The 25,073-nt window shown below is 44.6% G+C and overlaps 1 protein-coding gene and 1 non-coding gene across 3 annotated transcripts in view; one reads left to right on the forward strand and one right to left on the reverse strand.

Annotated features, from left to right (window-relative positions):
- The window catches only part of LOC136332025 (zinc finger protein 615-like), a 76,005-nt gene that overhangs the window by 9,359 nt on the left and 41,573 nt on the right, over positions 1–25,073 (reverse strand). The window contains exons 2-4 of one of the 2 annotated variants that reach the window (XM_066271245.1): positions 2,066–2,259; positions 1,107–1,233; positions 734–829 (exon numbers count right to left, since the gene is read on the reverse strand). In XM_066271245.1, coding sequence (XP_066127342.1) covers positions 734–829; positions 1,107–1,233; positions 2,066–2,080 — 238 coding nt within the window. In that variant the 5' untranslated portion in view covers positions 2,081–2,259. The remainder of the gene's footprint in view (positions 1–733; positions 830–1,106; positions 1,234–2,065; positions 2,260–25,073) is intronic. The other variant, XM_066271246.1, reaches the window with a different exon arrangement.
- TRNAV-AAC (transfer RNA valine (anticodon AAC)) lies at positions 5,001–5,076 on the forward strand. Its single transcript has one exon. It is a non-coding gene; the product is annotated as a tRNA-Val (tRNA).

Genomic DNA, 25,073 nt, shown 5'->3' on the forward strand with positions numbered 1-25,073 from the left:
TCTAGTGCAGAAATAGGAACTCAATGGATAAAAAGAATGGAGTTCAGGTGATTCCTGCTCTCACACAGAAAATGAGAAGTAAGAGGCCAGCGGCCATGGCGATGAGTACACCGCACAGGAAGGAAGTAGATATTAGACAGTATTAAAGAAGATTTTAATGTGGGAGTCCATCTCACAGAACAGAAAAAGGTTCACTCACGGGAACTGAGAAAACACTCAAGACTGATAAGAACTGAGTAAGAAAACTCTTGGGAGGGAGGTGGACAAAGAACGACATAAATGCAGCATGGAAACCAGGCTGTCACGGGGACACAGCCTCCAAGGTGGGGCTGAAAGTTATGAAGAGAAATCGCTATTTCCAAACAGGGCAGGAAGGCCCAGTAGAAAACTGTGATGAATTCAAAGTACTGTCTTTCCAGAGAGGCTTAAAAAGTGAAATTTTATGTGAAAAGAGGCGATAACACAGGCAGAGACACTGTGACCGTGGACAAAGGAAAGAAAGATCTGAGAATCCCAGGAAAAGGAAACTATGCAAACAAATCAAGATGTAGATAAAATAAACAGGGATCGTTGCTCACATTTGGAACAAAAAAGTTATCTTTTCCTCTAAATTTCTGCAAGTAAAAAAGGTTCTCATATGTGAAGGGGTGATTTTGCTTCCTCATTCACTGTCACGGCTCTGACGCCTCTATGACTCCCTGTCCCCCCACCTTGCTGGTTCTCACTCACCCACCTGGACAGACTAGATGCTGGGGTTCATCCCCTACTGTCCACGGTTCTTCTTCTTGCTCCAACTGGAAGAGCATGTCTGGTTTGCTGGATTGATACCCTGCTCAGTGTGACAAATGACAGAAGTTTTAAACATACTGGACTGGGCTAGGGTCTGTCAAGAGGAAGAATGTTACATTTCAGGGAATGAACACGCTTCACATCTGTAACACAAAGTCTGTTGTCTCAGGAGGCAGAATGGGATACCTTCTTGTCTGAGGTAATGGAAGGATCTGAATTTCTACCTTTTCAGAGTAGATATTCAGGAGAGTTAAGCATCTGAGGGGAAAAAGCCACTGACAGACACCTTCTAAGTGACACAGGGGAGCTGTCCTCACCCACTGACACCAGATGGCTGTAGATCTCCAACATCACGTCCCGGTACAGGTCCTTCTGATCGGGGTCCAGGAGCTGCCACTCCTCCTGGGTGAAGTCCACAGTCACATCGTGAAATGTCAGGCATCCCTGTAACAGCAGCGTGCTGGTTAATAGTGTGATGTACTTTTGATGAGATAAAATAAAGGTTAGGTTTTCTCCCATTTTCACTTTATATGATGCATCTATAGAGCAAAAGAAGATCTATTTTAATATACAGTTGAATAATTATATGCCTAGTAAATTACAAGGTGGGGCAAAAGTAGGTTTACAGTTGTGCATATGAAAATAAAATCATAAACAATCATACAAAAATAAATTGTTTTTCATGTATTAACGACTGTAAACTTACTTTTGCCCTACTCTGTACTTTGTAATTGTGCATTCAGTCATCTATACATTCATCCAATTAGAAAATTCTATAATATGAAGGGGAATTTCTACTGATATATTTCAATACTTTTCATATTAACTGAGGTAGATTTTTATAGACCTCTACAAATCCATAATAAAGAAAAGATAAAACGAACCCAAATGCCTGACCAGGCAGTGGCACAGCAGATAGAGCATCAACCTGAGATGCTGAGGACCCAGGTTCAAAACTCTCAGGTAGCTGGTATCAGCGCTTGCTTGCTAGCTTTGTTACGAGGTCGATGGCCTGTGTGTAATATCATGAAAAGAATTCCATGGCTGCTGGCTTGAGCCTAATGGTCTCTGGCTTAAAGCGCAAGGTCCCTGGCTTGAACTTAAAATTGCTGGCTTGGCTTGAGCCCCATCCCCTGATCAACGCACTTATGAGAAGCAATCAATAAACAACTAAAGTGTCTCAACTACAAGTGGATGCTTCTCATCTCTCTCTCTTACTGTCTCTCTTTCCCTCCCTCTCTTATCTCTAAAAAGAGGAAAAAAAGCCCAAAGTCACCTGAGCCAGGATCATTTTCTTCAATGCTCTGAAATGACCTGGCAATAGAGAGGCTGTGTGTGGCGTGTTGTGGGTCTGTTCTCAGTTTCGGCTTAGAAACCTGTCTTCACTCAGGTGTGTTACCAGAGATGCTGACACCCAATTCTACAACGTCTTCCTGCTGCTCGTGATTCTATGCTCTGGGGAGCCAGGACCTGTGGATTGAGGAGAAAATTCAGTGACTGGTACATTTCCTCTGGGCCCAGATGCACTCACCCTCACACAGTGACCACAGTATCGCTAGTGTCCCTTTGCATCGTGTCCCTGAAGTTTATCCTTCTGGCCAATAAAGCCTCAGCTTCCAACTGTGGTGGAGGACCCCCTTATCCTGTGGAGTTTAAGTGGGGTGACTGTCAAGGAGCCCCGGACTATGACAGCCAGCCCTGCACCATCCTCAGGGGCCGGAGAGTCTCAGGAAAATCACTCATACAAAGCTGACCACATGGAAGGAGGGGATCTGGGCACTGTTTTCCTTAAACCACGTGTGCTCGGATTCCTCCTCAAACGATTCTGCACACCACATGACTGCACCCATTTCTGGGGGAAAATAATGCACTGGGCACAACATCAGCATTGTCTTTTTCTTCTATTATTATTATTATTATTTATTATTATTTTAAGAGAGCCAAGGAGAGAGAGAAAGAAACACAGAGCTGCTCCTGGATGTGCCCTGACTGGGAATTCAAATTGGAAACCTTTGTTTTCCAGAATGATGCTCCAACCAACCAAGCTCTCTGGCCAGGGCTATTTTTTTAGAGACAGTGAGAGGAAAGGAGAGACAGAGAATGGGGAAGGGAAACACTCAGTCAGCCGTGCATTCACGGGTTGCTTCCTGTGTGTGTCCTAGTGAAGGATCGAATCCTCAACCTTGTCATTTCCGGATGACACTTGTAGCCAAATGAGCTAACCAGCTAGGGTCTAAATTTTTATTGATTCATTTGTGAAAGAGAGAGAAAAAGAGAGAGAGAGAGAGAGAGAGAGAGAGAGAGAGAGAGATTGGAGTGGAGAGAGAACCACAGATTTGATGTTTCACCCATTTATGCATTCATTAGTTGACTTCAGTATGTGCCCTGAGCAAGGATCAAACCCACAGCCTTCCTATATTGGAAGGACACACAAGGAATGAGTGCACTACTAAAATGGAACTACTAAGGGGAACAACGACAAGGTGCTTCGTTCTCTTGCTTGCTTTTTCCCTTCCTCTCTCTCTCTCTCTCTCTCTCTAATCAATGAAAAACTTTAAAAAAATTCATCCAAACCCTAGCTGGTTAGCTAAGTTGGTTAGAGCACCATGCAGAGTGTTGAGGACCAAAAAATAAACAGGGTTATTTTGCAGTTTGGATATCTAGAGCAGTGGTCCCCAAACTTTTTTGGGCCACAGACCGGTTTAATGTCAGAAAATATTTTCACGGACTGGCCTTTAGGGTGGGACGGATAAATGTACAAAATAAAATTATGCGACAGGCATAAAAACTGTGGTATTTTTACATATAATTGTTGAACTTACGAGACAAGCATCAAGAGTGAGTCTTAAACGGATGTAACAGAGGGAATCTGATCATTTTTTAAAAATAAAACACCGTTCAGACTTAAATATAAATAAAACGGAAATAATGTAAGTTATTTATTCTTTCTCTGCGGACAGGTACCAAATGGCCCACGGACTAGTATGGTCCGCGACCCAGGGATTGGGGACCACTGATCTAAAGGACAGAGGCATTGGGCCCAACCCCCCACCTCACCTGCCTAATTAAGCTAACAAAGAGCTGTGCTTCAGTACTCGACCTGCCCACCCATGTTCCCCGGAAGAGACTGGAAGCTAGTTTCTTCTTGGTGTAAAGTTAGATTGACTAGTATGGTGGAGGTTGTTTTGAGTTGCCTTGGAAACGTCATTGAATTGCTAATGGACCACGTTTTCTCAGGAATAAAGACGGATGTCTTTTTGGGGGAGGCCATGTTCTGCAGCCAGAACGGTAGTGACTGTTTGCAAGGAGCGGTGGCTTACTCCTGAACCCATCCTGTATATATCGTTAAGTCTCTGTCTATATTTAAGTCAATTTCATACCTTTTCCCGCTCCAGAACCTGGCATAGACTCGTCGCGGCTCTCCCGTGACAGCAAAGAAGCCATGGTTGTCGGTTTCAACCTTGGTCAGAGCACACACAAGCACCAAAGAATGCATATATAAGTAGAACAACAAAATAATGTATGTTTCTCTCTTTTTATCTCTTTCCCTTCCTATCTTTATTAATTTAATAAATAAATTTTAAAAAATTTAAGATCATTTGTATTAAAAAGATATAGGGAATCATTTTTTAAAAAATGTATTGATTTTACCAATGAGAGAGGAAGGGCGAGAGAGAGAGAGAGAGAGAGAGAAAGAGACAAAAACATCAATTTGTTCCTGTATGTTCCCTGACTGGAGATTGAACCAGCAACTTCTGTGCTTCGAGTTAAAGCTCTTACTAACTGAGCTAGACAGCCAGGGCCATAGGGAAATTTTAACAGATTTAAATAAATGAAAAGGTTGCCTGTGAACATGATTCAGAAATGAAATTATTGTAAGATGTCATGATTCCACCCTGGTTTGTGGTTCAGTGGGAGAGTGCCTTCCTGGAGTAGCACTTTAACCAGTTCAGTCCCAGAGTTGCCGCTGGATACTCAGGTCGCTAGATCGAGTCCCAGTAAAGACACGTAACATATGAGAAGCAATTACTGGGTGCACAACTAAGTGGAACAACAAGCAGATGCTTCTCTCTCTTCCACTCTGTATAAATAAATAAATAAATAAATAAATAAATAAATAAATAAAGTCTCCCAAATCTATATATATAGTTCCAATAAAATGCCAATGAAAACCCTAAACTGGTAGCCATTTACAACTCTGAAAATAATTGGCCCTGGCCGGTTGGCTCAGCGGTAGAGTGTCGGCCTAACGTGCGGAGGACCCGGGTTCGATTCTCGACCAGGGCACACAGGAGAAGCGCCCATTTGCTTCTCCACCCCTCCGCCGCGCTTTCCTCTCTGTCTCTCTCTTCCCCTCCCGCAGCCAAGGCTTCACTGGAGCAAAGATGGCCCGGGCGCTGGGCATGGCTCTGTGGCCTCTGCCTCAGGCGCTAGAGTGGCTCTGGTCGCAACATGGCGACGCCCAGGATGGGCAGAGCATCGCCCCCTGGTGGGCAGAGCGTCGCCTCTGGTGGGCGTGCCGGGTGGATCCCGGTCGGGCGCATGCGGGAGTCTGTCTGGCTGTCTCTCCCTGTTTCCAGCTTCAGAAAAATGCAAAAAAAAAAAAAAAAAAAAAAAAAAAGAAAATAGTTGAAAGCCCCTATCAGTTAATGAGAGCTTTAAGTTACTTTAATTATGACAGTACAATAGACAAACCAGCCAAAGGTACGTAAGAAATGCCTATAAAGACTCATGCATAGAAACGAATATGATGGCACAGGAAGCTCTGCAGGGAAGAGGGCAAGAATGGCTTTTTTTTTTCCCCATTTTTCCAAAGCTGGAAATGGGGAGGCAGTCAGACAGACTCCCGCATGCGCCCAACCGGGATCCACCCGGCATGCCTACCAGAGGCGACGCTCTGCCCACCAGGGGGCGATGCTCTGCCCCTCCAGGGCTTCGCTCTGCTGTGACCAGAGCCACTCTAGTGCCTGGGGCAGAGGCCATAGAGCCATCCTCAGTGCCCGGGCCATCTTTGCTCCAATGGAGCCTTGGCTGCAGGAGGGGAAGAGAGAGACAGAGAGGAAGGAGAGGGGGAGGGGTGGAGAAGCAGATGGGCACTTCTCCTGTGTGCCCTGGCCGGGAATCGAACCCGGGACTCCCGCACGCCAGGCCGATGCTCTACCGCTGAGCCAACCAACCAGGGCCAAGAATGGCTTTTTAAAAAATGGTTCTGAGTGGCCCTGGCTGGTTGGCTCAGAGGTAGAGTGTCATCCCAGTGTGAGGAAGTCTCGGTGTCAATTCCTGGCCATGGCACACAGGAGAAGTGCCCATCTGCTTCTCCACCCTTCTGCCTCTCCTTTTTCTCTATCTCTCTCTTCCTATCCCACAGCCAAAGTTCTATTAGAGCAACGTTGGCCCAGGCACTGAGGACGGCTCCGTGGCCTCTGCCCCAGGTGCTAGAATGGCTCTGGTTGCAACAGAGCAATGCCCTGGATGGGTAGAGCATTGCCCCCTGGTGGGCATTCAGGGTGGATCCTGATCGGGCATATGGGAGTGCGTCTCTCTGCCTCCCTGCCTCTGACTTCAGAAAAACACACACACACACACAAAAGAAAAAAATAGTTCTGGGACAATGAGATATCCATGCTAGAAGTGGGAGGATGGGGAGAAAAAGATAGAACCTCATCTCAGACACATGCAAACATCATTATGGCGGATAGCTCTAAATCACAACAGTAAATGCACAGTCTTGCAACTTTAACAGTGACATCCACTCCTCCACCTTTGATTCTGGGACTGGCATTGCCTCAATGACCTCTTTGTCAAGCTCATTTCCTGGTATGACAAAGAATTTGGCTACAGCAACAGGGTGGTGGACCTTATGGTCCACATGGCCTCCAAGGAGTAAGAGCCTCGTGGACCACCAGGCCCAGCAACAGGAAGAGAAGTCCTCAGCTTCTGGGGAGTCCTTGCCCCAGATCCATCCCCCAACATACTGAGAACCTGACCTGCAGTTTCCATCCCAGACCCCCTGAAGAAGGGGAGGGGCTTAGGAAACCCTACTTTGTCCTGTACCATCAGTAAAGTTCACTATTACCCCCCCAAAAAATTTTTAAGTGATAAAACTTTAAGACATCTGAAACACCTGGCCAAAATAGCTCAATTGGTTGTAGCATTGTCTTGAAATGCAAGGGTGAAGGTTTGTTTTGTTTGTTTTTTAATCAGGAAGAGGACGGGAGGCAAAGACAGATTCCTGCAGTTTCCCTGACAGGGATACACCTGGCACAATCACTAGGGGAAGATGCTCTGCCCATCTGAGGCATTGCTCCATTGCTTAGCAATTGACCTCTTTTTAGCACCTGAGGCATAGGCCCAGGGAGCCGTCCTCCGCACTCATGGCAAACTTGCTCCAATCGAGACATTGCTGCAGGATGGGAAGAGAGAGAAAGAGAAGCAAGAGTGGAAGGGGTAGTAAGCAGATGGCACTTCTCTGTGCCCTGACTGGGAATCAAACACGGGGCATCAAAATGCCAGGCTCATGGTCTGCCAACCAGCCAGGACAAGGTTGCATGTTTGATCCCTGGTCATAGCACATATAGGAATCAACCAGTAAATGCAAAGATGGAAGAAACAACAAATAGATGTCTCTGTATCTCCTTGTCTCTCCCTACCCAGTCCCCTTCCCTCCCTTGCAGATAAATGACAAAAAGTTTTAAAATAAAAATTAGAAAGAAACAGGCCCTGGCCAGATAGCCTAGTTATTTAGTATTATCCCGATGCACAGAGGTTAGCAGTTCTATCCCTGGTCAGGACACACAATGATGTTACTTTCTCTCTCTAAAATCAATAAATAAAAAAATATAAAAAAGATACGGGAAAATTTCTCAACATGATAAGTTATGGGAAGATTTTAAAAAGGGCATGTAGGTACAGAAGATGGCAGCAGAGTAGGCAGACGCACAGACGTCCAGCTCTCACCACCAAACTGGAATACAAATCGATTTAGGAAAAATCAGCGTGAAAAAACAACTCTGGACTACAAGAACAGCTCTCAAAAACCAAGGAGCAAAGAAGAAGCCACAACAAACCTGGTAGAGAGCACCTGAATCTCCCCTGCTTACAGGAACAGAGGAGGGGTGAGGCTGAGAGCCCAGAGGGGATATCACTCTAGGGTAAAGAGCAGAAAATAATGCTCACAGTCACTTGCCTGGCGACCAGGGAGTGAGGTGTGTTGAAAGGACCAGCTTATCTTCCAAGTGGAAAGGGGAGAGAGAGGGACAGACAGTGAGGGGCTAAGGAATCAGGAGACGACCTAAAAAGCTGACTCAGGCCCTAGCTGGTTGGCTCAGTGGTAGAGCGTCGGCCTGGTGTGCGGAAGTCCCAGGTTCAATTCCCGACCAGGGCACACAGGAGAGGCGCCCATCTGCTTCTCCACCCCTCCCCCTCTCTTTCCTCTCTGTCTCTCTCTTCCCCTCCCACAGCCAAGGCTCCACTGGAGCAAAGTTGGCCCGGGCGCTGAGGATGGCTCCATGGCCTCTGCCTCTGGTGCTAGAGTGGCTCTGGTTGCAACAGAGTGACGCCCCGGATGGGCAGAGCATCACCCCCTGGTGGGCGTGCCGGGTTGATCCTGGTCAGGCGCGTGCGGGAGTCTGTCTGACTGCCTCCCCGTTTCCAGCTTCAGAAAAATACAAAAACACAAACACACAAAAAAGCTTACTCGTCCAGTACTGGAGGTGGCCATAGCTGGGGGAGGGACTGATCCTTTCACAAAACAAGGCTAAATTGCTTCCGGATCACAGATCTCCAGACATCTCTCCAGTTCCAATCAGCCCAACAAGACACAGCTGAAAACAAGAAATGGGGAGCAGAGGCAGTAACTCAGGTCTCCATGGAGATCTGAGATACACCTCTCCCTACTGAAGCTGAGAAAACACCCTGCCCCCAGAGAGATTAATTGGTAGAAGAGACCTTTAGAGTCGCAGGTTACACCTACTGCATTCCTGAATACAGTTTCAAGGAAGCCCCCTGCTGAGATCAGCAAACAAGACTATCACCTATTAAGAAAACAAACAAATCAAGACTTCAAAGCTGCCCAAATCCGAAAGTGGATTACAAATAATAGCTGATGCCAACCCAAGAAGATCTAGAAATAACACAATTGAAAACTGGAGGCAGACAACACCAAGCCTAGACTCAACCAACTCTACAAACAAAACATCCAAACACAGATAATGAGAAGACAAAGAAGTGCAATCCAAATGAAACCACAAGAGAAACCTTCAGGAGATGAACTGAGTGATATGGAAATAATCAAACTTCCAGATGCGGAGTTCAAAATAATGATTGTAAGGATGCTTAGGGATCTTAGAACAACAATGGATGGTCATTACGAACACCTAAATAAAAAAATAGCAAGTATAAAAAAGAATATTGAAATATTAAAAAGAATCAGTCGGAGATGACAAATACAATATCAGAAATGAAGACCACAATGGAAGGAATTAAAAACAGGATGGATAGAGCTGAGGATCGAATCAGCGAGTTGGAGGACAACTTGAATGAAGGCAAGAAAGCAGAGAAGAAAAATGAAAAGACTCAAGAAGTCTGAGAAAACTCTTAGAGAGCTCTGTGACAACATGAAGAGAAATAACATCCACATCATAGGGGTTCCTGAAGAAGAGGAGAAAGAACAAGGGATAGAGACTTTGTTCAAGCATATCATAGCTGAAAACTTCCCTCAATTAATGCAAGAGAAACTCTCACAAGTTCAGGAAGCACAGAGAACAACATTAAAGAGAAACCCAAAAAAACCTACACTAAAAAACATCATAATTAAAATACCAAAGCTAAGTGATAAAGAGAAAATATTAAAAGCTGCAAGAGAAAAAAAAGCTATCACCTACAAAGGAGCCCCCATAAGGATGACATCTGACTTCTCAACAGAAAAACTTGAGGCCAGAAGGGAATGGCAAGAAATATTCAAAGTAATGCAGAACAAGAACCTACAACCAAGACTACTTTATCCAGCAAGGCTATCATTTAAAATCAAAGGGGAAATAAAAAGCTTCCCAGACAAAAAAAAAAAACTCAAGGAATTCATTACAACCAAACCAATGCTGCATGAAATGTTAAGGGGCCTGTAGTAAACAGATCAAAGTGGGAAAAGAATATAGCAAAAAAAGAAGACAGCTTTAAAGAATAAAATGGCAATAAACAACTACATATCAATAATAACCTTAAATGTAAATGGATTAAATGATCCAATCAAAAGACATAAGGTAGCTGCATGGATAAGAAAACCTGTACATATGCTGTCTACAAGAGACACACACCTTAAAACAAAAGATGCACATAGATTGAAGATAAAAGGATGGAAAAAAACATGTCATGCAAATGCAAATGAAAAAAAAGCTGGGGTAGCAATACTTATATCAGACAAAATGGACTTTAAAACAAAGGCTATAGTAAGAGATAAAGAAGCTCACTACATAATGATAAAGGGAGCAATCCAACAGGAAGATATAACTATTATAAATATCTATGTACCAAATATAGGAGCACCTAAATATATAAAGCAGACTTTGATGGATATAAAGGGCAAGATCAACAGCAATACTATAATAGCAGGGGATTTCAGTACCCCACTAACATCACTAGATAGATTCTCAAGAAAGAAAATTAACAAAGAAACAGCAGACTTAAAGGACACACTAGATCAACTCGATTTAATAGATATCTTCAGAACCTTTCACCCTAAAGCAGCAGAATATATATTCTTTTCAAGTGCTCATGGTACATTCTCTAGGATAGACCACATGTTAGGGCACAAAAGTGCTCTCAACAAATTTAAGAAGACTGTAATCATATCAAGCACTTTCTCTGATCACGATGGCATGAAACTAGAAATGAACCACAACAGAAAAGCTCAAAAATTCTCAAACAAATGGAAGCAAAATAGCAGGTTGTTAAATAACGAATGAATTAAGAATGAGATCAAAGAAGAAATAGAAAAATTCCTAGAAACGAATGAAAATGAGCATACAACAACTCAAAATTTATGGGACACAGCAAAAGCAGTACTGAGAGGGAAGTTCATAGCACTACAGGCACACTTTAAGAAACTAGAAAAAGATCAAATAAACAACTTGACCCTGCATCTAAAAGAACTAGAAAAAGAACAGCAAGTAAAGTCCAGAGCTAGTAGAAGAAAGGAAATAATAAAGATCAGAGCAGAAATAAATGACATAGAGGCTAAAGAAACAATACAGAGGATCAATGAAACCAGGAGCTGGTTCTTTGAAAAGGTAAACAAGATCGATGAACCTTTAACTAGACTCACCAAGAAAAAAAGAGAGAGGACTCAAATAAATAAAATTAGAAGTGAGAGAGGAGAAATAACAACTGACACAACAGAAATACAAAATATTGTAAGAAAATACTATGAAGAACTGTATGCCAAAAAACTAGACAACCTAAATGAAATGGACAAATTCCTTCAAACATACAATCTTCCAAAAATCAGTCTGGAAGAATCAGAAAACCTAAACAGACTGATTACACCAAATGAGATTGAAACTGTTATCAAAAAACTCCCAACAAGGAAAAGTTCTGGAAGTCCTAGCCACAGCAATCAGACAAGAAGAAGAAATAAAAGGCATTCAAGTTGGAAAAGAAGAAGTAAAACTATCATTATTTGCAGATGATATGATATTGTATATAGAAAACCCTAAAGTCGCCTGACGAGGCAGTGGCGCAGTGGATAGAGCATTGGACTGGGATTTAAGAGGACCCACGTTTGAGACCCCGAGGTTGCCAGCTTGAGCGTGGGCTTGTCTGGTTTGAGCAAAGCTCACCAGCTTGACCCAAGGTCTCTGGCTCGAGCAAGGGGTTACTCGGTCTGCTGAAGGCCCACAGTCAAGGCACATATGAGAAAGCAATCAATGAACAACTAAGGTGTCACAACAAAAAAACCCCTGATGATTGATGCTTCTCATGTCTCTCTATTCCTGTCTATCCCTCTCTCCGACTCTCTCTCTCTCTCTCTGTCCCTGTAAAAAAATAAATAAAGAAAACCCTAAAGTCAGTAAAAAAAAAACAACTAAAAAACTACTGGACCTGATAAATGAATTTAGCAAAGTGGCAGGATATAAAATTAATACTCAGAAATCAGAGGCATTTTTATACATGAACAATGAACTGTCAGAAAGAGAAATTAAGGAAACAATCTCCTTCACTATTACAACCAAAAAAATAAAGTACCTATGAGTAAATTTAACCAAGGAGACTAAAGACTTGTACTTGGAAAATTATAAAACATTGATAAAAGAAATCAGGGAAGATACAAACAAGTGGAAGCATATACCATGCTCATGGTTAGGAAGAATAAACATCATTAAAATGTCTATATTCCCCAAAGCAATCTATAAATTCAACGCAATACCAATTAAAATACCAATGACATACTTCAAAGTTATAGATCACATATTCCAAAAATTTATATGGAACCAAAAAAGAACACAAATAGCCTCAGCAATCTTAAAAAAGAAGAATAAAGAGGGAGGTATCACACTTCCTGATATCTAGTTATACTACAAGGCCATTGTACTCAAAACAGCATGGTAGTGGCATAAGAACAGGCATATAGATCAATGCAACAGAACAGAGAACCCAGAAATAAACCCACAGCTCTATAGACAACTGATATTTGACAAAGGAGGTAAGAGCATACAATGGAGTAAAGACAGCCTCTTTAACAAATGGTGTTAGGAAAATTGGACAGCTACCTGCAAAAAAATGAAACTAGACCACCAGCTTATACCATTCACAAAAATAAACTCAAAATGGATAAAAGACTTAAATGTAAGCTGTGAAACCATAGCATCTTAGAAGAGAACATAGGCAGTAAGCTCTCCGACATCTCTCAGAGCAATATATTTGCTTATTTATCTCCACGGGGAAGTGAAATAAAAGACAGGATAAACAAATGGGACTATATCAAACTAAAAAATTTTTGCACAGCTAAAGACAATAAGAACAGAATAAAAAGACAAACTACACAATGGGAGAATATATTTGACAATACATCTGATAAGGGTTAATAACCAAAATTTATAAAGAACTTGTAAAACTCAACACCAGGAAGACAAACAATCCAATCAAAAAATGGGCAAAAGAGGCCCTGGCCGGTTGGCTCAGCGGTAGAGCGTTGGCCCAGCGTGCGGAGGACCCGGGTTCGATTCCGGCCAGGGCACACAGGAGAAGTGCCCATTTGCTTCTCCACCCCTCCGCCGCGCTTTCCCTCTCTGTCTCTCTCTTCCCCTCCCGCAGCCAAGGCTCCATTGGAGCAAAGATGGCCCGGGCGCTGGGGATGGCTCTGTGGCCTCTGCCCCAGGTGCTAGAGTGGCTCTGGTCGCAACATGGCGACGCCCAGGATGGGCAGAGCATCGCCCCCTGGTGGGCAGAGCGTCGCCCCTGGTGGGCGTGCCAGGTGGATCCCAGTCGGGCGCATGCGGGAGTCTGTCTGGCTGTCTCTCCCTGTTTCCAGCTTCAGAAAAATGAAAAAAAAAAAAAAATGGGCAAAAGAAATGAATAGACACTTCTCCAAAGAGGACATACAGATGGCCAATAGGCATATGAAAAATGCTCAACATCACTAATCATTAGAGAAATGCACATTAAAACCACAATGAAGTATCACCTCACACCAGTCAGAATGGCGCTCATCAACAGAACAACACAGAATAAGTGCTGGCAAGGATGTGGAAAAAAGGGAACCCTTCTGCACTGCTGTTGAGAATGCAGAATAGTGCAGCCACTGTGGAAAACAGTATGGAGATTCCTCAAAAAATTGAAAATCGAACTGCCTTTTGACCCAGCTATCCCACTTTTAGGAATATACCCCAAGAACACCATAGAACTGCTCCAAAAGGAGAAATGCGGCCCTGGTCGGTTGGCTCAGTGGTGGAGTGTCGGCCTGGCGTGCTTAAGTCCCGGGTTCGATTCCCGGCCAGGGCACACAGGAGAGGCGCCCATCTGCTTCTCCACCCCTCCCCCTCTCCTTCCTCTCTGCCTCTCTCTTTCCCTCCCGCAGCTGAGGCTCCATTGGAGCAAAAGATGGCCCCGGGCGCTGGGGATGGCTCCTTGGCCTCTGCCCCAGGCATTAGAGTGGCTCTGGTCGCGGCAGAGCAACGCCCCCTGGTGGGTGTGCCAGGTGGATCCCGGTCGGGCGCATGCGGGAGTCTGTCTGACTGCCTCCCCATTTCCAGCTTCAGAAAAATACAAAAAAAAAACAAAAACAAAAGGAGAAATGCACCCCCATGTTTATGGCAGCATTGTTCACAATAGCGAAGATCTGGAAACAGCCCAAGTGTCCGTCAGAGGACGAGTGGATTAAAAAGTTTTGGTACATATGTACTATGGAATACTACTCAGCCATAAGAAATGACGACATCGGATCATTTACAATAACATGGATGGACCTTGATAACATAATACGGAGTGAAATAAGCAAATCAGAAAAAAAAACTAAGAACTATATGAATCCATACATAGATGGGACATAAAAATGAGACTCAGAGATATGGTCAAGAATGTGATGGTAACAGGGGTGGGGGTGGGGGGGTGGGGAGGGGACGAGGAAGGAGAGAGGGGGTTGAGGGAGGGGAGGGGCACAAAGAAAACCAGATAGAAGGTGACAGAAGACAATTTGACTTTGGATGAGGGGTACAGAGCATAATCAAATGTCAAAATAATCTGGAGATGTTTTCTCTCAACATATGTACCCTGATTTATCAATGACACTGTATTAAATTTTATTTTAAAAAAAACTCAAAAAAAAAAAAAAAAAGGCCATGTAAACCACCCTATGAACTAATGGTCTGTAGCTGGAGGAAATTTAAAGGGTACAACTAGTATGGAAAACATTTCCATATCATGTATTTAGGTTGAAATTATAAACACACAAAGATACAGCATTTCCACCCTGATGTAAATGTTTAGACTATTTATTTCTTCCCATGCAACGCATGCCCCCCCCAAAGGGCACCACTGAAACAGGACTGCAAACAGTACAAGTACAGTTATCAGCAGGAACACCTGCCATGCACTCCAACCACGGCATGTTATGGTGCTATGGGAAAAATACAACCTTGACTATTTTAACATTTTTGAAGGATGATAAAAAAAGAAAATCACTTTTTTTTCTTTGTAGTGAGAGAAACAGACAGACAGGAAGGGAGAGAGATGAGAAGCATCAACTCGTAATTGCAGCACCTTACTAGTTCACTGATTGCTTTGTCGTATGTGCCTTGACCGGGGGTTCCAGCAGAGCAGTGACCTGATGCTCAAGCCAGTGACCTTGGGCTTAAGCAAAGGTCCCTGGGGTCATGTCTATGATCCCACACTCAAACTAGTGACCCTGTACTCAAGCCAGCGATCTCAGGGTTTCAAACCTGGATCCTCAGCCCCAGGTCGATGCTCTATCTATTGCGCCACTGCCTGCTCAGGCCATAAAGCACCTTTATTTGTGAAGCATGTGGGAATTCTTCTGTGACTTGCAACTCCAAAAATATTTACTGTGCAAGCAGTACAGAATACAGTTACCTGACATTTATTACACAACAAAAAAATAAAAAGAATAAAACCACCACATTCACATTAAGCAAAAGAAGCCTGACATAAAAATGCATGATGTATGATTAGTTCATACAGTTGAAATTAGGCAGAACTAAATAAACTATAAATATTAAGAATGATGCCTGACCTATGGTGATGCAGTGGATACAGCATCAGATTGGAAAGCAGAGGACCCAGGTTTGAAAGCCCCGACGTTGCCGGCTTGAGCACAAACTCATCCGGCTTGAGTGCGGGCTCACCAGCTTGGGCAAGGGTCGCTGGCTTGAGCGTATGATCATAGACATGACCCCATGGTTACTGGCTTGAGCAAGAGGTCATGTGCTCTGCTGTAGACCCCTGGGTCAAGGCACATATGAAAAAGCAATCAGTGAAGAACTAAGTAGCCCCAACGAAGAACTGATGCTTCTCATCTCTCTTCATTCCTGTCTGTCCCTCCTTGTCCCTCTCTCTGACTCTCTCATTGTCTGTCCAAAAAAAAAAAAAAAAAAAAAAGAATGAGTAAATGTATGATAAAACTATAAAGAAAATTCTTAAAGTGCTCAATATAGAGAGCACATGGTAATGACCTATGGGTGTCAGGATGCACTACAACTGAAATGGGACTCTCAGAACACCATTGGGGCACTGGCAGTGTTCTGTTTCCTGACCCAGGCAGTGATTATATTATTATACTTTACAGATGTAAAATATATCATATTTTATACATACCATAGTCATAGTCACATATATTGTATACTTATATACTGTTTTATACTTATGATATGTAATCAGGACACACATACATACACAGTATATGTAAATATTACTTATAACTAATTTATATATTAAATTAAAAACTCAGTGAAAGAACTCAACTATATTAAAAGCTTTTCTCTTAAAAAGATCAATAAAATATATGTCCTTGAATTGAAACAAGGCAACAGAAATTTTGGGCAAAAAAAGTGTTAGGGTTAAATTAGCCCCTGTAAAACTCATATTCACCTCACCCAAACATTTTATAAAGGTTGAGGTAATTTGCTTGATATCCTCTCTCCTAAAAGCTGCCTGGCCTTCACTTTGAAATGTAGCAAAAGTTTATCTTCCCAGGAATGTCTGAGAAAGCTTGCACTGGGGAGTGACCTGACCATTAGGGGAGTTTAAATCACAACAGTTGTTTGTAAAAGCCTAGTCACAGACTCAGCTCCCAGCTATTTCTGGGAGACTGACCTCTTGGCTGTCTTCAAAATTTACCAAGGATACCAGAAAGGACCACACTGACTAAGCCCATAAGCCAGAACAAAAAACAACAACAAAAAAAGAATTTGTGTCTCTGTGGCCTGCAGCAGAATTCCTAGTTAAGTCAGTAACTAAAACCACAAAAAAACCAATATTCTAATCTGAGCTTAACCTGGAAGAAAGACCCCATGCCAACAAATGGTTGCAACAACCCCTGGGCTTGCTCCCACAGCTCCGGGCTGACACGTTTCCTGGTCTCAGCTGGCTTGTATGCTTCCATCCAGGTGATTTTAAAATAAACTTTCCTTTTGGAACACACCAGTCTCATGATTTTGGTTCATCCCATGGTTTCTGCCTTTCATTCTGGTGTCAAAAACTGGAAGGGGTGTGTGTGCCAGAGACAAGTTGAGGATCTAAGCCCAGCCCCGGGAACGGTGAGGCGTGCTGCCCTGGGAGCAGTCTCGGGCTAAGCCCCAGATCCTGTCTCCCTTGCCCATGGAGTTGATGGCTTGGTTCCCCTGACCCTCCGGCTGCATCTCCTGAACCCACCAAGAAGGGAAACTCCTTTTCCCTGCATGGAGATGAACTGAAAACCGGACACAGGGATACCGCCCTCTCACTCTGCTTTGCCACATCCACTCCAGGCAACCATCACGTTTGGGTGAGTGAATCTAGTGGTTCTATAAGCGGGAACTTTCCAACCCCCTCCTGCATCTCTCATTCCACCATCCATTCCGAAAATACAATGTTGGTCAGAAAGGGTTCTAGGCATTTGCCTCCAGCTGGCCTGCCCTCCAGGGACACCTGGAAACCAGCCAGCCTCCATTTCCAGTGGGCCTAAGGCAGCGGGGATGCCTCCCTTGTTCGAACGCTCCTCACACCGTCCAGGACAGTCCGTTTCCTCCTGTAGACTGCTAGATGCTCACCCACCACCACACATAGGGAACTCTCAGTCAGCCATCCCCAAGACAGCCACTCTAGGCTGCCTCCTGAGAACATCAAAACCATTGGTTTTGAAGTGTAGAAAAGAAAGGCTCTCAACATGAATAATTTTTGGCAAATTTCTTTCTCTAAAGCAAAGAGATAAGCAGAACTTACTGAACAGACTTTCTATTCCTGGCCTGGAGGTCGGTCTCCCAGACTGTGGCCTTGGGCTAGCTTTGCAAAGTTGCAGGTGTATAGATAAACATTGTAAGAAAGCTTGTTTCACTGCTTTGTTTTACTGCTATGCTTTCTCCCCTTCCCATTCCTCAGTCAGTATGTAATTTTCCCTATAAAAGCCAACCTCAAACTGTGTTCAGAGCCACATTAATTTGAACGACTTAAGTTTCCATGAGGTCTAAGTAGTCAGCTAATTAAGGACTCCTAATACCTTAATTTGGCTAATTGATTGATTGTGTGGCAAAACGTTTGTTTCTCGTTCCGATTTAACAGTTTAGGCCAGGATCTTAGGCCAAATTGCCTTATTTTTTACTGCAACACAGCTTGGTCTCAATATGAACTGGACAATTCGTCCAAGTGGCTTGAAAACGGCAATTGTGATTTTAACATCCTGACTGACAATAGTTTCTGCTGGCGAAATGAGAAATAGTTCAAAATCTCCTGTGTACGGCCGTTCTTGCACTCAGGTCATGACCCCCTCTCTGTAATTCTTGCTCTCCCTCTCCAATACTCCTTCCTCCTTCAATCCTGAGACCTTCGGCTCCCTCTGGTCCTCAACCTCCTGATTCCCTGGATGCACCCTCGGAGCAACCAGAGCCCTGTCCCTCTTCAGTGTGGCTGCTGTCCCGCACCTCCTCCCAGATTCCCCTGCAGCTACAGCCGCTGACACCTTCTTCACCAGCGTGCACACACTCTTGGACGGTCTTCGGCCCTGCTCCCTTCCTTGTCTCAGCCCCCATCTTCGAGTGCCCTTTATGGAAGGTAGCTGGGGTCGAGGGCACTGCCCGAGTCCATGTCCCTTTTACCTTAACTGAGCTATTGCAGAGATATACCACCCTAGACCCCTGTAGCGCAGAAGGGCAACTAGTCCTTCACATGAATGTGAATTCCCAATTAGCACCCAACATCAGGCACAAGCTGCAAAAAGCAACAATAGAAAAGCAGCCCTCAAGCGCCCAACTGCGGAGTCTGGCTCAGCAATGCACTGGAACAAGCAGAAGGTGCCACAGAACACAAGAAGAGATTACATGAAAGGAAATTTAAAGATGGGAAAAGGGGACTCACAGCCTCAAGGACTGAGAGGCCTGACTTCAAGTTCCTCATTGTATTCATTGCAAAGCTCAAGGACAGAAGTAACTAAGTAACTTTCTTCTAAATAATCTTTTAATAACCGCCAAATCTGCATCTGCCTTGACGTGCAAGGGTCAAACGTTTCCTTCTGCAAACAGGCACTGGCCAGAACAGTGTTCTGTCCTGGCAGGACTTGGTGTTCCCAAGTCCGGAGCCTCATCTTCGCCATGGAAACATTGCAACCTCAGGCCATTTTCCCACACCCAATGAGACATTTTAAACCTGGCCTTGAAGGTCTCTAGCAATAGGAAAAAAAAAAGCCCCCAAACAGAAACTAGCTCCCTTTGAAGTGCTCATGACTGTCATTAATGGGACCCACAGACACAATCCTGGAGCACTGAGTGCAGTCCCAAAAGCAAAAATCATCCTATTAACACCCCGCCAGGTGCTTGCTGGGAGGCAATGACGCTCACCGGGCCAGCAGTGTCCTCATCCAGGCCAGGCCTCAAAGCCTGGCCCCTTTGCGGTGGGCCCCACTGGATGTTGGACGGGGACCAGACCTCTCTAGGTAAGACCCCACCCCTTCCCAGGCTGGCTGGCCCCTCCTTTCCGGAGCTGATAGGTCTCCCCAACAAAGAATGACAGTTCCTGGGGACAGATGCCCACTTCTGAGCCTTGGGCCAAACTTGGTGGTGGCAGCTAAGGCCATTTTTTCCTTATAAATACCGGGGCCACTTACTCTAATGGTGTGCAGTCTCTGCTGCGGGGATTGATGGCCAAATTTCCCCATCCGTGTTGACCATGCTCCTCTAATGCACACTAGGACCCCTCATTTGCTCACATACCCTTTTGTTTCTCCACTGCTGCCCCACTCGATACCAGAGCTGAAATATTCCCTCAAAACTAAATACCACCCTTACTTTCCTTAACCCCCGCCCCTGATTTGGCTCGGGCTTCTCTTCTGCCTCTCCTACAAAGCTCAGAGGAAAAATTCTCACCACCCCCTTTCCAGACAGTAAAACTCAGTGAAAAGGAAAAAAGGGGGCACTTTTAAAATCAAGCGGTGGCTAGGGAGCAAGCCCTCCCCTCCCCTCTGCTTGAATCCGGAAAGACTGCCAAGAATGAATTCTAACTTTACAAGGCCATTGTGCGGGGCTCGACTAGCTTGTCAAGTTTAGCTCAAAACCCCGAATTTTATTTTTCATCCAGAGTTCATAAAAGTATCAATCTAAAATTGCTAATGAATGACTTAGTCCTCACTAAAAGTTAGGGTTTTTAAAAATTGAAAATTCTGGTTAATTAGAAAAGAAACTATATGGTTTTAATGATAAAAGGTATAAGGTATGGAGTATGAAGGTACTTTTAAAAGAAAAATAAGTTTAAAAAGCTGGTTATTTCTGAATGGTGAAGGAGGTTTCTGTAAGTTGCAAAAGCTTTGTGTAGGTTAAGGTTTGTGCAGAGGGAAGAGTATAAGGTACTTTCAGAGACTACAATTAGGAACACATCACATATCATTTCACACTCTTTAGTACACAGGACAAGTCCCAATTTACTTAAATGGCAGTCATAGCCCAACTACATAGCCCAAATATAAACACTTCCAGATTTAAAATTCAGTATTAGCCTGGCTGAAACACACACTACCTGTTGGGACAAATAGCACAAAAGACAGCATCCACCCTCAACATACACTGAAATCTACATATAACTTATAGATCTCAACCCTCAAAAAGGTTGAAAAAATCAACTCTATTATCAAAACACATTTAACAAAGCTAAGCATAAAAACTCAAAAATCCTGGACCTCTCTCCTCCCTATAGCTCTAGTGAGGATTCGGGCAACCCCAATGGCCCCTACATCCCTTAGTCTTTTTAAACACCTGTATGAAGGCTTTTCCTGTTAGGAAACTTCCCTCCCACAGAAACCCCTCTAGGGGTCTATCTCCCAACTCTAAACCGTGTCAGACAACTTGTGAGGGAACATGCAGGTCAGGTCTGGCTATAATCACACACCAGGAATGCCCTCTGCTCCCTTCTTACCAAAGGATGGGTCCTACTGAAAGACAGGCATCCCCCCCACCATTACAGCCGAAATGGCAGAGCCCATACCAGGTACTACTCACTACCCCCACAGCTGGAAAACTGAAGGGACTGCCCACCTGGGCTCAGCTTTCTGGGCTAAAATGCATCCCCAAAAAACCCAGGTCACAAGGAAGAACTCTGTCTCACAATCCCAATGGACCCACAATATTCACCTTTCTCGCATTCCAGAAAAGCCAGCAGGTGAGTAACACCCCTTGTGCCTGTCCCCTTTCTGCTCCTCTATGTGACCCGGAGCTCAAAACTCCCCCCGCCCACTGCCTCAAAATATTCTCTCTGTTCTTTCTGCTGCACCTCTCCCATTAAGAGTTCCTATGCTCACATTCCTCTAGGATTCCTACCTAATGGAGTATTTAGATTCTCCTTGGGAAGCATTTTCCCAACTCCTAGATCCCAATTTTCTAGTCACTTTTCAATTTGGAGACCCCCAATTAGGAGTAAGCACCTTTATTCCTTTCTTCCTTCTCAGGAGTCTTAACAGTGTAAATTCTGACACCACGCTAAAGTCCTTTCTAACTCCTTTATATTTAGAACAAACTCTTAATCTCACATACTCCTTCCTAAATAAACAAAGCCGACATTAGCTCAGGGTTGCTGGCTCTGTCTCTCCCTGTCGTCCTCCGCCTACACTGCTGTTCCAGTACTTCTTGCTCAGTGGGACACCATTAAAACAACCCGAGCCTGCACAGAACAAAGGGGCACTAGTTTTTCTGAAGTGGCAAGATCCCTTCTTTTTTTTTTTTTTTTCTTTTCCATTTTTCTGAAGCTGGAAACAGGGAGAGACAGTCAGACAGACTCCCTCATGCGCCCGACCGGGATCCACCCGGCACGCCCACCAGGGGCGATGCTCTGCCCACCAGGGGGGCGTTGCTCTGCCCATCCTGGGCGTCGCCATCTTGCGACCAGAGCCACTCTAGCGCCTGAGGCAGAGGCCACAGAGCCATCCCCAGCGCCCGGGCCATCTTTGCTCCAATGGAGCCTTGGCTGCGGGAGGGGAAGAGAGAGACAGAGAGGAAAGCGCGGCGGAGGGGTGGAGAAGCAAATGGACGCTTCTCCTGTGTGCCCTGGCCGGGAATCGAACCCGGGTCCTCCGCACACTAGGCCGACGCTCTACCGCTGCAAGATCCCTTCTTCATAACTATGTAACTTCCCAAGCTTACCAAGCCTCCCTATGTTTCCAGACTAAGGTCAAAAGTTTAAAAACACACATTCCTAACTCTTCCCCTATAAAAGGGCCTGTTGTTCTACACACTCTCCTACTAAATCAAGTCAAGCCCCCTGTGCCTCCGCAGAACCTCAGGGAATGGTTTAGCTGGCCACCTGCCAGAAAGAGCACTGCAACTTCCAACCACACATTGGTCGTGACCGATAGACCACCAGGTGTTTCCTGAGGAAAACAGCCACTTCCTCCAACCAGTCGGGTTTCCCTCCTTTCCTACATTACAAGCCCCTTCTTTTAATTCCTCTTTTCCCCTTCCTCTCCCTTTTCCCCTGGATCACCTCCCACCCTGATGTCCCCCTCATTTTCACTGCACCCAACAAGCAACTACCCATCTCTCTCCCCTTATTGGAGCAGGAATAGCGTCTACATTATCAGTCTGCACAGCAGAACCCCAAGAAAGGAGCACACCTCCCTACCCTCTTTCTCACCTCCTCTCAATTCATCTCCCTCCCTGCCTGACACAATAGGGAATGTTGTTCCTCTGCCGGGAGGACGCTACCTTGGCCTTCCTACTACCTGGGCAGGAGCCTGTGCTTTGACATACCTCTCTCCCAATGGTGATGTAGCCCTCAACAACCAGTCTCTCCCCATTCCAGGGATTCACCAACTCCAGCACAGAAGGCCAGTGCAGCTCACCCCTCTCTTGGTAACTCTCAAAATAACTTCGGGAGTTGGGACATGCCGTGGGCCAGCCACAACGAGTATATTCAGGTCCCAAGTGGGAATGGTACGGAATTAGAGAAAATAGACTTAAAGAGTTAAAGAATATAAAAGATGGGTTCAGGAGGGCCCTGCAATTCCTGCTAGCAGTAAATACCACCATAGCAGGGAGCAAAACATGGCTGCCCCCAGAAACCGCTATTTCTTTCTTACAGGGCAATGTGGAAATTAGTATACAGTTTCCAAGGCAACTCAAGAACTCCACCACCAGCAGGAAGCAGCATGGAAGACAAGAGACCTTCAGCCCTTTTCCATAAACAACAAAAAGCTGGAATGTTAGGGGTAAATTAGCCCCTGAAAACTCATATTCACCTCAAGCTGCCTGGCTTTCACTTTGAAATGTAGCAAAAGTTTACCTTCCCAGGAATGTCTGGGAAAGCTTGCCTGGGGAGTGACCTGACCATTAGGGGAGTTTAAAATCACAACATTTGTTTGTAAAAGCCTAACCACAGACTCGGCTCCCAGCTATTTCTGAGAGACTGACCTCTTGGCTGTCTTCAAAATTTACCAAGGTCACCAGAAAGAACCTCACTGATTAAACCTTAAGCCAGAACAACAAAAAAAGAGAACCTGTGTCTCTGCAGCAGAATTCCCACGCTAAGTCAGTACCAAAGCCACAAAACCCACAATATGCTAATCTGAGTTAACCCGGTGCAAGGATCCCAGGGCAGCAAAGGCTTGTAACAACCCCTATATCTAAGGCTTGCTCCCGAGCTTGAGGCTGACACCTGTCTGCTGGTCTCCGACCGCTTGTATGCTCCCATCCAGCTGCTTTTTTATTTTTATTTATTTTTCTGTGACACAGAGGGACAGACAGGAAAAAAGAGAGATCAGAAGCATCAATTCTTTGTTGCGACACCTTAGTTGTTCATTGATTGCTTTCTCATATGTGCCTTGACTGGGGGCTCCAGCAGAGCAAGTGACTGACGCCTTGCTCAAGCCAGTGACATTGGTCTCAAGCCAGCAACCATGGGTCATGCCTATCATCCCATGCTGAAGCCAGTGACTCAAAGCTCAAGCTGGTGAGCCCGCACTCAAGCCTCGGTGTTTCAAACCTGGGTCATCTGCGTCCCAGTTTGATGCTCTATCCCAAGGGTCCCCAAACTACGGCCCGCGGGCCACATGTGGCCCCCTGAGGCCATTTATCTGACCCTCGCAGCACTCCCGGAAGGGGCATCTCTTTCATTGGTGGTCAATGAGAGGAGCATAGTTCCCATTGAAATACTGGTCAGTTTGTTGATTTAAATTTACTTGTTCTTTATTTTAAATATTGTATTTGTTCCCGTTTTGTTTTTTACTTTAAAATAAGATATGGGCAGTGTGCATAGGGATTTGTTCATAGTTTTTTTTTTATAGTCCGGCCCTCCAACGGTCTGAGGGACAGTGAACTGGCCCCCTGTGTAAAAAGTTTGGAGACCCCTGCTCTATCCACTGTGCCACCTCCTGGTCAGGCAAGGTGCTTTTAAAATAAACTTTCATTTCAGAAAACACCAGCCTCATATTTTCAATTTGTCTCGCAGTTTCTGCCTTTCACAATGTATATAAAAAATTAATGGCAGACACAAACTGATAGATATGTAAATTCCAAACTGCCCTCTTGATGTTCCGCTTATCTGTCAGACCTCACCCTTACTGGACTATTGACCCTGAGAAAGAAGAATTCCAAAAAGCTGACAAGCCGCCCCAAGGAGGGGCTCAGAACAAACCAGAACTTTTGATTCAACACCCAACATGCTCGAAGCCCCCCAAGGAGGAGCATTCCGGACATACCAGAACTTTTGCCTCAGTATCCCCTCAGGCTCTCCCGAACACTATATAACTCGCCCCTAGTCTGTAACCTGTGCTCTTCTCCCCCAGGAGAAGTGCCCCGCAGGGTTCCTTTCTTCCTTTCAATAAAGCCTGTTACTCTGGTCTTTCGGACTCCCATGAATTCTAACACAAACCACATTAAAATAACTAAAGAATACTATAATCCTGGCCAGGGCACATACAGAAACAAATCCATGTTTCTGTCTCTCTCCTTCTTCTCCCTCTTAAATTTAAAAAATAAAGAATATAAATATTTTTATGTCATTAAACTTGTAATCCCAGATGAATCATATTTTAGGATCCTACCCTCTAAAAACTGGTAACTGTAGACTCTGTGGCAGGTGAGTAATATGAGGAGGCATCAGGAAGGACA

The sequence above is a fragment of the Saccopteryx bilineata genome, chromosome 3 (assembly GCF_036850765.1).
Source record: "Saccopteryx bilineata isolate mSacBil1 chromosome 3, mSacBil1_pri_phased_curated, whole genome shotgun sequence".
Taxonomy (NCBI): Eukaryota; Metazoa; Chordata; class Mammalia; order Chiroptera; family Emballonuridae; genus Saccopteryx; species Saccopteryx bilineata.